Here is a 13,207-nt window from a genome sequence, read left to right as displayed (position 1 = left end):
GACGCAGCGGAGCACGAGACACTCAGAATCGAAGACGTCTCGAGACGTTCGATCGTTACCTCGAAGGGGTTCGTTGAGGGAGGCGAGGGGAGGGACGGGGGTCCTCCTTGCCGGTCCGGTACACGAAAGGAAGACGTTCGTCCTCTCCTCCCTCCCCTCCTTCCTTCCCACGATAGAGGGTGGCCCGAGGAATCGCGCGCGAGGAGATCGATCCTCGAAATCCCGGAACGCACGAGAGAAACGTCTGCACGAGAAAGCGCACCCCAGCACACCCCCCATGAGAACGCACTCCGCCCGGGGAGGATTCGCGTTTCGAGACCAATATCCTTGCCACCGTCCTTGGAGGCTATCCCCGAGAGTGTCTCTCGTCTCATCCGTCTCTGCGATCTCGCACTACATATATATGTATATATATATTTCTATCGTGTTTATATACGTCATGAATATTTCGACGCGCCGCGCGATCACTCGCGCCCCATCGACAAACGCGAGATAAATCGACGAGACGGGGAAAACACTATCGAGACGAAGCGGCGTCGTGGGAATATCGCTGCATAATATTCGCGATTGTGCGACTCTTAGCCTAATCAGATTCCCTATTTTAATATTAATGGTCGCATTATATCGAGCATAACGATATATCTTTGGAGATGTTATCACATTGATCTATTCCCTTTTGTGTGTTTATGAATAATCGACGCAAGGTGTATTGTTATATTTGATTATTATTGTACATCGCGTTTATATTCAATCTTCCAAGTTTTCACGTTCTTGTAAAAAAAAATCCAAACTTTTCCAATTTACCTCGTACTTCAATTCAGTGACTTATCAATTCTTTTGTACTGGATCTACCGCGATAAAATGATTGACAGAACTCAATCGACACTCGCGCAATTTTCCTTTGTTGTCATAAATCCACTACGACGAATCTCGACGTCACGATCGGTCAAGATTGCTCGCATCGTGAAATATGAATCGCGTACGCTTGACGGATGAAGCGCGAGTCCGAAGTGGAGGCGATAAGCCTCCCGGATGATCCTACGGGGCGGAGAGCACCAGGAAATCGTGCACCGCATGTCGTACTTCTGCATGCTGAGAATCCGCACTGGAGAATCGATGAATCGGCACCCGCATGCCCGTAACTTACAGCTTGTTTTCTATCTAAAGTGTGTAGCCTGTTAGTGTGTGTAGTGCCTACTACGACTCTATCTACTCTCTGTACTCGACTCACTATACTCTTCCCTTCGTTCCTCAGCATCGTCAAACGATTTATTACGGAAGACACCAGATCGATATCAGAGTTTATTCGACGGCAAATGAATCGCGTCAACGATTAAAATAAGTTTGACTATTTTGATACTTAATAAAAATAAATTTGTCTAAAGCATTCAATGTCGTTTCTCTATATTCTAGTAGAAATATCCAATAGGTAAGTATAGCGAAGTATCTTGTAAAGTTTTTTGCTTTAACATAATATGTTTTGTTTAAAAAATGAATAATTAAGGAATTAATTGGACGAGTTGAATTCTGATGATACATTTAATCCTTATAAAGATATATAATTCAATAAATAAATTTAATAAATAAATTATATCTATTTAATTATATCTATTTTTTCTTTTCTTAATTATAAATTTACCAAACTCGCAATAAAAGGATTTCGAAATAAAAAAAACATGCAACGCGAGAGAAAAAAATATAATGTATAATTAAGTATGGGAGAGGAGGAATTACGGTACGCACGGTGCGAATAATTTATTCGGATCTCCGTTTCGTTTGCGAACGATCGACGTGGAACAGAAGGTTAACGCTCCTGGTCGGCTGCTTCGCGACGATCCCTCGGGAATCCCAAAATCTCTTAAGAACGAAATCACGCTTGGCGAGCACCGCGTCACACCGGGATAATTTCTCGCGTGCAGTAACGTTCAATGCGAGGATCCCTCGGTCCTGAGTGGAGTTTCAGGTTTCGGCGGAATTCCCGAAGGAGCCCGAACGCTCTCTCAAGAGGAGACGCCGGGTCGTCTGTCGATTTCGATTATCGACCGGTTCGTTTAACTTCGTATTCTTGCCGGCTTCTTATTTCGCGCCCGACAAACGAGAAAATGCTAACATCGTCGCGAGGTTTACGGTGATATTTACAGCTCGTTAATAATGTTCGAAGTAATTCACACAATTTGGTTAATTGTTAGCAAGCAATAGTTTAAGAAAGTTGATCGAAACACGTAAGCTTCGTTAAAATAAGGTACATTGATCGAATCAATTTGAGACATTACAAGCATGTGGAAAGTGTAAATGTAAAATTGCGAAAGAACCGAATTATGTAATTGACATTAAAAGGATTGAACTCGAGGATTGCTTTTGAAGGTTGAACTTGGATTGGTTTCGATTGAATCTCGAATTGGTTTTAATGGCACTTACTATTTCCTCTCAAACACCATTTCATGATTTTCCGAGTGTATTTGCGTTTGTTACTCCTTTCGCAAAAGCAATTGGATCAAATTAGTTTCATGTCAATTGAAAGCTTAAGAATTAAAAGCGAATTGCGATAAAGGTAGATTTTTCAATTAACGGAAAGGAGATCTTTCGCGTTGTTATTTGTCCGAGTATATCTTCTATGCTTAATATACATTTTAAAAGCAATTTGTAATAATATATTATTGGTTGTTTTTTTTCTACAAAACTGGATCCAATTTTCACAAGTAGTTTGAGATATAATAAATTAATTAAATTTTATTTTATAGCTGTACAATTTGCTTTTATTTAATAAATCCAATAAGACTGAAATTTTTTTATTGCGAGTATATCTAGAACCGCTTTTTTGTTACTAATGTATTATTTCAATTATCAACGCACTTGGAATGATTAAAAATACAGATATATTAAAAGTGCACTATGACAAAGGGATTTTTAATCGACTATTAAAAAAATCTAATAATAGCAATTTACCTATTCATTTATGAACGTTAATTTACCTATTCATTTATGGACGTTTTAATTTCTTTTATTACAATTTCTCTGAATACATCCACGTATTTGATATTTATTTCAAAAACAATTGGATATCACGGTCTGCAACGAAGCATTGTTCGTTGATTATCTTATATGCAACGTGGTACAAATTGCCCGGTTTACTTCCGCATGTATATTTCCTTTCTATAATTATAGTTCTGCATAAAATAATGCTTCTTTCAGTATAATTTACCTCATATACTTGACATTTTGACATATTCATTTTCCTTAATTCTCAAATATGGAACAACAGAATAACAGTATTATCATATTTCCCATCTCTCATAATTTCTTTCATCGGTTTTTCATAACAAAAATATTTAAAGGAAGCAATTCTATAAAAACATTTTCACGATTTAATATTCGATGACAAGAATTCGAAATGCGAAAAGTTGACATTTGATAAAATATCTTCCAAGAAAATATTTTCTAAACAGAATCGATATGATACCAAAAGTATTAATATCCTTTAAATTAAATATTATCAAAGAATTAACAAAATTAAATGCTATATTTGAAGAGGCAATATATATAGTTTAGATTTGTATTTAAGACAATTGATTTAAATATGTTTTCATTAAATATCTCGTAATAGTTTATCGCTATTTTTATGATATTATTCCTTTCCTATTTATTTTATATATTTTCTGTTACCTTCTAAAAAAGTTCCGGATACTAATAAAATTTTCAAGGACGATTTCCAAACACGAATGTATAGATGCATTTAGTAACTGAAATGTGTTTCATTAATTTTTGATATGTAATGTTACATTCATAATTTTGTTTTTGGAGCATTCATGATCTTTAGGTCGCGACAGATACATAAGCTAGTATATTATCCTCTAACGAGATATCGTGCCGAAACCTCCTCTTCGCGATGAGATCCTTCATCAGTGTCCGTTATGCCGATGCACCATAATTACCATTATCACTATCACCACCATCACTGTCACCACCACCATCGTCACGACACTTAACCCTACAACAACAGCACGCAGACCCCGCACGTTGCGTTACCGATGGCGAACGCGCACCCTCACTCACTCCGTTCTCGTCCGCGGCTCTGCTTCTGTGTTACAGAGGTCCTGCCCTCCTCCACCTCCGTAGACCTGTCGGGCACGGATTCGGCCCTGTACCCGTTCGACCCGCAGCAGGAGAACTACCAGGAGATCTGGTTGCCACCGACCAGTATGTACCCCCATTTTCTGTTCCCCTGGACCGCGCGCACCCCATCGTACTACGATCCTGACAGCACGTACGATTTACGGGAGTCCGGCGACCGACGCCAAGACCATCACCGTCACGGCAATCGGCATCATCACGGCTACCAGGAGGCGCCGGAGCGACCCGCCAAGCCAGCCGTCCTCGTCGTCGAGACGTACGATCCTCGGATCGATTTGCACCGGTACAAGACCGACGTGAATCGGTACGAGGATCGCGCGGCGACCTCGCGTCCTCCAGGCGCTGATCATCCGGATCGATCGATAGATGGATCTTCTTCCTCCTTCTCCTCCTCTTCTTCTTCTTCTTCCTCTTCTTCTTCTTCTTCTTCTTCTTCTTCGTTGTCCAAGCATGATCGCGCCTCCAGCACAGTGCACCTGCAGCCCCAAAGCGAGCATGACGCGCACCTGCACCAACATCGGCACCAACACCACCATCACCAGCACCACCACCATCGTGAGCACCCTGCACTATCTGCACCGCCGTCCGTCGTCGCGACGCTGTCGTCGTCGTCGGCGGGCTCGTATGCGTCGGCGGCCGCTCGTCCCACGCCTACCGTGCTGGACGAGCCGTTAGGGGCACGCGGGCCCGGCCAGGCCGAGCCACCCCGGCTGCCGGTCCCGAGGAAGTTCGCGCCCAGGCCTACCTACGAGCACCGCGCGATTGTCGACGACGACGATCTCGATGACGAGATCAAGCCAGGCGCGCTGCCCGTCGACCGGCTCTTCGATTTCCAAGTCTTCGAAGGGTTCGTCGACCAAGGTTCGTACTGAGCCCAACGAGGCGCTCGAAGGATCTTACTTTGAGAAGGAAGCTGTCCAGAGATACGTTTAGGATACTCTGGGAGAAGATATCAAGCCGCGCGAGCACTGCGATAGACATATAATCGTGTTTTCTCTTGAATCATACTTTGACAGCAGCAGATTCGAGAAATTAGAAATGGAGAAAAATAAACTGACGGTCTGAAACATTTTTAAGTAAAGTCGGAAATGTGATCGATCGAGATAAAAAATCTGTTAAGTTTAATTATTAACTACGATGATTAATCAAATAACACAGTAAAATTTTTATAGTTTGTGTTGCTTTTTCAGTTACAAATATATAATTGACATGAAAAATGAAAATATATTTGAGATATCCATCTGCCTGCCAATGTTCTCTTCAATAATTTATTTAATAGGAATTTATTTAAAAGCAACTGAATTATTAATTATATAAATAAATATATAAAATAGGTAGATTATAAAAATATATTTCGCCTTATCTTATTAGCATTGTAATAATAGCAGAAAGAATTAATGTGAAAGGCTTCCTGAGCAAAGAGAAACAGCAATGATTAAAAATTTAAGTTTCTAATTCTAATTATTCCTTTATAATTCTTAGCTCGGAATTATTCTGACTCTTTACAGATAATTTTTTAATTTATTAGTAATATTGTTTCAAAAATATTAGAATTTATAAGTATTTTATTTCATTTTAACGTAGTAATGAATTCTAATTATCTAATTATAATAATATTAATATAAAAATCAATATCAAATTTGAAGAAGTAGTAAAATCTAATATAATTTTTATACAAATATTACAAAAATGAAAAGAGAAATGTTAGTGTATTATATAAAATAATATATAAAATAATATTTTTATTAAAAAAATAGAGATTATATTTCAGTCGTATATTGTTTTATATTGTTATTGTAGAAAACAAATTTCGATCATTAGAGAAACGTTCATCTTAAGTCTACTTTAATAATCTTAATTGTCTTGAAACTTCTTTTCTTATTTATTAATGAAAAAAGAAAAGAATAGATTTTGTTGCAGATGGAAGGGCAATAACTTCTTTGCTTATTTCTTTATTTTAGCAAGAAAAAAATTTCATTTAATGCACCTGAGTGCACTTAAGACGGGTCAGAAAGTCGTGATTAATCATTTGCCTCGTTCTCGCATTCTGATGCGACTGTAGCAGCCGGGAAAAAAAAGCTTTCAATTTCGTCGCATTAATTTCTCAGACTCGTCGCGTTGCGCTACGGCATCATTCACAGCAAATTTCGCGCATAAATATTTTCGTAGATTTATTCAAAAAAGACTTTTGCAATTTCGCAATGACCTCCGCGTGCAATTTCACTCGCGAGTGTAGCTATAATTTCAAATGGGCGCGATTCCCTTATGATTTTCAAAATTGCGCGCGATCGCGATTTTTCTTCCGTTTCCTCTTTATAAGGGAGATGGATGAAAGATCCTGTTAAAGGACGTCCTCTTTCGCGTGGATTTATTGCGAAGATTGCATTCTCTCTCTGTGCGCAACTTGTTACGCTCGGTCGTTTACAGTGAAGGTCATCGCCCATCCCGACAATTCCACCAGCTTCGAAGTGATCGAGTCGCAATTGGAAAATCCACTGATCGACACTAAGCATCGGGATCTACTCACCATGAAGCAAATCCCCATCCCAGTGGGCCATCATCATCGCATTCATCACAAGAGAAATCTAACGGATGATCTCGAACGTGAGTTTTCCATCGCAAGTGTAATCCTATTCTTAACATGTTAAATAGATTAAAAAATATGTCAAGTAGATTATTTTTTAATCGAAAATGTGATCATGTGCGATTAAAAATGAATATTACATTTTATGCAGAGTAAATTGTGACTAAATATAAAATTAAAAGAATATATCATGGTCTTAAAAATATATATTATTGATTATATATTCTTTTTATTATTATGTACAAAAAAAAGATACACAAAAATCATTTTAACTTTAAAATTGCTTATAATATTATATTCATTAAATTTATTATTATTAAATAATTTAAGAAATTTATAATAATAGTTCATAATAATAATTTATAATTTAAAAAATTGAATTGTCTCGCTCATCGTTGCCATGAGCTATTTTATGCGAAATGATGCGTGAAAACGGAACTGCCACCGACTGCTTTCTTCGATATTCGCACAAATTGCGCGTAATCAACACAAGTAACAACGCACTCGATGCGGGATCATAAATTTTTTTCAAGATGATCATTCATGCTTGTAACGGTGGGTTAAAAATGTTAAAAATGTCGCAACATCACTGCTACACGTCATGGAAAATTCCATTTGTTTTAATGTGTCGCGCAAATTCATCCCTTCCTACAAACTGCCTGCGACAGCGCACCGTTGACGGATAAGTGAGTTTTGTGCGAGGAAAACCTAGAGAAAATGGATATATGAGATCATTTTTATGTATATGACTTTCATCGTAGACTGAGATGCGGTAATTGTCATTAAGTTTCGGCGGCAGTAAATCATCTTATATAAGGACGTATTGCAAATGCTTCATTCCTCATCTTGGATAAGATGTGGAGATGAAATATAGAAAAATATTATGTACTCTTATTTTTTAAAAAAATGAAGATAGAAATTGATTATTATACGCGAGAAATGAATGTAACGCGGTAAACATTTTTTATTTAAATTTGTTTACATATTGCAAATACAGAAAGCAAGATAAAAAAGGGAGGAGAAGGTTTATAGTATTACAATAGTATTTTGAAAATTTATAACAATAAACTCGCTGAAAATATTAATTATATCGCGCATTGAGTAAATCTACGCGCATCCGAAATATTTTTTCGTATTCTGACGGAAAAAAAATATCCGTTTCAATATCGAATAGTGATAATCAATTACAATAAAAATGCTCCCCAGTGAGCTGATTCAATGCACCAAAAAATAAAATTCATTAGTTTTCGCGCAAAAAATATATTTCCACGTGCAAGTTTATTACAAGCCGAATAAATAAATTGCTTCACTTGGTATGTATATCGATATATTGCAAAAACTGATTTTTTGAACTTTTACTTCTCCACACAATATTTTATTTATTTTATTTAAAATTTTTCTATTTTATTTATGAAGTTATATATGTTGTATAAATAGTTTTATTTATTTTATTATACAATTTATGTATAAAATTAAAATTATGTAGGATGTTGCAATATATTCTAAAGAAGTTTATGTAGCGAAAAAAATATAAATTATATTACTTCTGCAATTAAAAAGAAGACAAGATTATATAATAGCATAAGAGAGAGAGAGAGAGAGAGAGTGAAATATGAATTATATCGCAGTTTTTTACAAACTTTATAAATAGAAGAAGTTTCAGGAAATGTACATATATATATAAAAGGGCAAAAAAAATATATATATATCAGTAATTATTAATTCGCGAGATAATCAAGATAAATGATAGAACGGACAAATAATAGAAATTAATCTTCAGATTACTTCGACGATCGCGATCTTTCGTCGACGCGATGAAAGAGCGGACGATCGATCGCATCTCCGACGTAATATCTCGCGAAGATATCACCTCAACGAGTAAGATTTATCGCGGCGAAAGTTTAATTTAATTTCGACTCTCTCTCCGGTTGCTCTCATTTCCTGCCGCTCCTCGTATCTCTCTTGCGCGTCCGCATATTATTTCTCGAGCCGCCGGATTTCGAACTTTAATTCGCCATCGTACAAGATTTGCCCAAGTTTTCGTCGTGTTCGATATTATATTACGGTTTTTTACATACATGGATCACTATTTCTCAGATTCGAGAGAAACACGCCTGCGAAAGCAAGTGCTCACTCACTTCATCTCTCAACTTTGTTATTGATTAAGAGAAATAGTGCTTGTCAAGAGATTAATTCTCTCTCTGTTTATATTTTCTCTCTTTTGTCTATATTTGCAAGTTTTTTTTATATTTATTTATATTATTTAATTGCCTTTTCAATTTTAAAGTAATTCATGTAAAAACAAATTCTGAAAAATAAGTCTGCGAATTTGCAATCGCAAAAATATCTTGACCTCTTATTACGTTTTTGCTAAATTTTCCTCAAAAGATTGAGTCTATTTTTCAGTTGATTTCTTTTAATATCGAAGGAAATATTAAATAAACAATTTTTATTTGCAATGTGATAGGGGAATTTTTATTCCAATCTCTTTAATCAAATTCTTTTACATGCAACTGACAGATTTCAGAATTAAATTTTAAAAATTTGTTTACAAAACATTATAACATTTGGAATACTGATAATATTTTGATAGTAGATATCGTATTTTCGTATATCGGCATTCAATCATTATAAATATAATGGTTTATTTATGTAATCTTATCGATAACAATTCGTGCGAACGTCACGTGTCTATTTATATGTTTTCATATTCAAAGAAATAACGAACGAAAAAAAGAAGAAAAAAGAAAAATATGAAAAGAAAAATGAAAAAAACATGCGTATATATGTATCTGAACTAATTCATTGGAATTCTGTTGCAGTAATTAATACCACGTAAAAAATAACTAGTGATTCAAATCATATTTCATAATCGCACGTTATGCACGTTTTTATCGTCAATTAACAGATTTAATCAGTTTTTTAAAAATGATTTAACGTTGCGATATGATACCCATCATCTATATACATTTTTGGCATCCGAAGTTAATAAACCAGAAGAAAATTAATTATAAAATCCATTTTTAAAAAAGCATGTAAAATCAATTATTTGAAAACCGAAGTGTTACTTCTTTTCCTAAAATAATAAAAGCTGAAATATGTATACATTGTAATAGCATGCGTTACTCTTTTTTCTATTCTAATGTTTCGTCAAAACAAAATAAATGATTCGATAAAAATATATTTGAAAGCCAAGAAAGTTAATCATGGTTATCTTGCAGTTTTAAAACTAGGATTTTTTTTATTTTTTGGTATTTTTATTTTAAAATGACAAATGCCACAGTTTGTTGGAAATAACACAGATAAACTGATTTAATTAATAATCGAAGTTTATCGAATAACGGCAAAATTACGTGAATTATCTTCATTAATTAAAGTATGATAATATTAGACATTAATGTTGGAAAATTTTTTGTCTAATATCATATCATGAATAATAGTCGCGATTAGCTAGCGTTTTTGGCACCAGTGCGGATCTTGTTTCTCTATAATTATTGCTGTAACTAATTGCCTGCGCGGCCAATTAACGTCAAATATGGGAAATGCAATTGCGATCGGGAAACGATGCTCGCTCAGCGTTTTGCGCACTTCTTTAAAGCGATTTTCTCTCAATTACAGCTGCGCTAATTACTCGGTTGGCCGATCAATTACGGATATTTATTGCGGTTTCAAATATATAAATAACCGATATATATATATATAGCTTACTACCGTAGAGCATAGTCTCGGTTTTATATATATATATATATATATATAAAACCGAGACTGTGCTCTACGGGGTAGTAAGCTAATAATTAATGAGTATGTTCGCTCGCTTCTTTATTAATTGACATTTGATAGATTGTGTATTTTTCCCGTTTTTATTTTATATATTAAAACAGTTTATTATATATTCAACCGTTTTATTGTAAAAAATTGCCGAATTTATAATATTATTATATTATATAATTTAAATTATGAAGCGAAAAAGTTCTTCTATCTTTATTTAATCTTTCTTGTTCCTCTTCAAATTTAATTGTTTATTGTTTAGTATATATAATATATATAATTAAATATAATAAAAAATTTTACACAATATTATTTAATTTACATTATGTAATAAAATGTAACTAAACATGACGGATATCATCACGTTATAAACTTATAGCGATAAGTATTTTATTTAATTGTGTCTGATTTTTACATCAAACGTTTAATATTTAAATCAAATGTGTAATGAAAGTTTTTTAAAGAACCGACATGGTTGAATCGCTAAAACATGAAGAATAACATTATCGAGGCAAATTTTGTGCTCGACGAAATTTACTTCCGGAGTTAACTGAGTCGATTTCATTAGTTTAACGTTAAAACCCACGGTTACGAACAAGAATTAATGGCTTTGGATTTCTCGTACTGGTCTTGCGACGAGTGAGAAAATGAATTACACCATGAATCTTGATCTTCTTTAACAACCGCATTCAATCGTTAGTATCGCGCAATGTCGGGATATGCTTCTCGCCAGTTTAATGTCTGCGTTGAATATGCAATGCGACAGACAAATCATGTTGAGCGTTGACGTTGAAGTTGCAATTTCGTTAACCGACAGTTTGCATTCCTGTCAACTTCGCGGTGCATCGCGACAAAAATCGCGGTCACGAGTTTGAAAGACATATTCACGATTCTGGTTATTTCTGGGTGTAATAAGTGAAATTTAATGGAAGTCACAGAAACATGAAGTCGAGCGTAAATTACAATTTGATTCGGAGATTTCAAATGTCTTGACAGCTCCTGTCACATTTCATCATTTCTATTTGATATGTCTGATTGCATCTCATGAATGTATTTTACAGAACTAGAATGCACGGGCGGATTTGTTGATGTAAAAATTTGTCGAATTTTCTCGCTTCAAGATGACTAACAAAGATTCATCAAACTAACAAAGATTAATTAAAATTATGTCCACTAGTTTGATCAGTTTGTGTTTTGAAAAATTGATAGTGTATCAACTTACTACGATATTATTAGGCGCTTTTCTTTATCAAATTTTTTGATAAAGATATTTTAAAGATAGAATTTTTGATACATTAACATAATTTGATATAATTTTATATAATTTACATTTTTTATTTAATTAATATTATTGTAGAGTGCCATAGATATTCGAAATAATATCGAGGATATCTTTTATTTAAGGAAAACACGATTTCTCTTGCTTAATAGACGAAAAGTGCACTTTAAATTTGCCATCGTTAGCCTAAGTGCTGAGCATAGGATGAGCACGTGTTTTACTCGTGACGTTTTAACCAGCTGCATCCTCCATGAGCAAATGATCTCGTTCGTTCGAGAGTCTAACGACTCACCAAGCGAATTTCTGCATCCGCGCACCTGTGTCACCGAAGAGATCCTCACCTGATCGAGAAACCGCGATATATCTCGCGATGCGCAAAAGCGAGCTCGGCATCGATTTCGAGGACGTTGGTGCGACACGAGTTTCAATTACCGCCGCTCGGGATTGCTCTTGTTCTTCTTCCTGCAACGCGCCGAACGAATGGAACTTGTGTGATATCGAAATTCTATCGGAAATGCTTGATGCGTGTTCCGATTTACGTTCTGACAATCTTTGAAATACATTTCAATCTTGTCGGGCTTCGGTATCTGTGGTCTGATATATTCGACTTTTATTAAATCAATACGAATAATAAAAGGAAAAAAAAGACATTTTTAACTTTTCTTTAAATTCTTGTTATCTTGTTACGAAATATATCTGAATTGTTTAAAAATACTAAGAAAGATGCTGGTACTAAAAAATAAAGATGCTAGTTTTAAAAACAACATATTTCGCTTTATAATCTGTATATTAATTTGATAAATTCTAAAATAACTTTTTCTAAAAAGGTTTTACACTTGACTAATATTTTTATGCATCATACCATATATTGCAATTTTCTGTATATTTATCTTTGACCGTCGCTTTTATTGAAACTTTAAGCAGTAATCGATATTCCTGTATGTTGAAATAAATACACGTATACACGCAGCCTGCAAACAATTCAGGAGTGCGATTAAGGCCTCCGAAGGGTTGCCAGGGGTTTGGCGGCCGCTCGTTTGTCTTAATAAAGTGCGTCGTAGCCACGCTCGCCATGGTGGTTAACTTATGGCCAGTCATCTGATAGGGCGGTTCTTCTCATGGGGAATCCTAGACCCTTTTTTCCCCCTCCATATGGCCAAAAGGTAGCTCCGTTCTTTCTTCCTGATATTCACCGGTGCTTCTTTCCCGCGATCATTAACCCCGTCACCGGAGTCCATCAATCGAAGAGGGGCTGTCGGTTAATGATGACAATCATTCGTTATCGGATGGAAACTATTTTTTTCCTCCTCCCATGACAATTATGTTGGATTTAAATCTGTTAGGGAATTTGAAACTGGCAACAAATTTCCACGATGGTTCATTATTATGTTTCCAATCGCGAAAATATTTCGCAGCGCGAAATATCGATTTTCCTTCTCTTGAAA

The 13,207-nt window shown here is 35.3% G+C and overlaps 2 protein-coding genes across 11 annotated transcripts in view; one reads left to right on the top strand and one right to left on the bottom strand.

The window, feature by feature from the left end:
* Window positions 1–13,207, bottom strand: part of Shal (potassium voltage-gated channel protein Shal) — a 286,553-nt gene that overhangs the window by 102,474 nt on the left and 170,872 nt on the right. The gene's annotated exons all lie outside the window — the stretch shown is intronic.
* LOC145968047 (glycine receptor subunit alpha-2-like) overlaps window positions 1–13,207 on the top strand; it is a 294,643-nt gene that overhangs the window by 222,515 nt on the left and 58,921 nt on the right. For 8 of the 10 annotated variants that reach the window (XM_083093257.1, XM_083093255.1, XM_083093256.1 and 5 more), the window contains 2 exons: window positions 4,090–4,992; window positions 6,559–6,735. In XM_083093257.1, coding sequence (XP_082949383.1) covers window positions 4,090–4,992; window positions 6,559–6,735 — 1,080 coding nt within the window. The remainder of the gene's footprint in view (window positions 1–4,089; window positions 4,993–6,558; window positions 6,736–13,207) is intronic. The other 2 variants (XM_083093262.1, XM_083093264.1) reach the window with 2 other exon arrangements.

This window comes from Camponotus vicinus, unplaced genomic scaffold (assembly GCF_025532165.1).
Source record: "Camponotus vicinus isolate PSW18456_S1 unplaced genomic scaffold, iyCamVici1.0 SCAF_3, whole genome shotgun sequence".
Lineage (NCBI taxonomy): Eukaryota > Metazoa > Arthropoda > Insecta > Hymenoptera > Formicidae > Camponotus > Camponotus vicinus.
The sequence above is the reverse complement of the archived record's forward strand: the minus strand, read 5'-3'. Positions and strand labels throughout refer to the sequence as shown.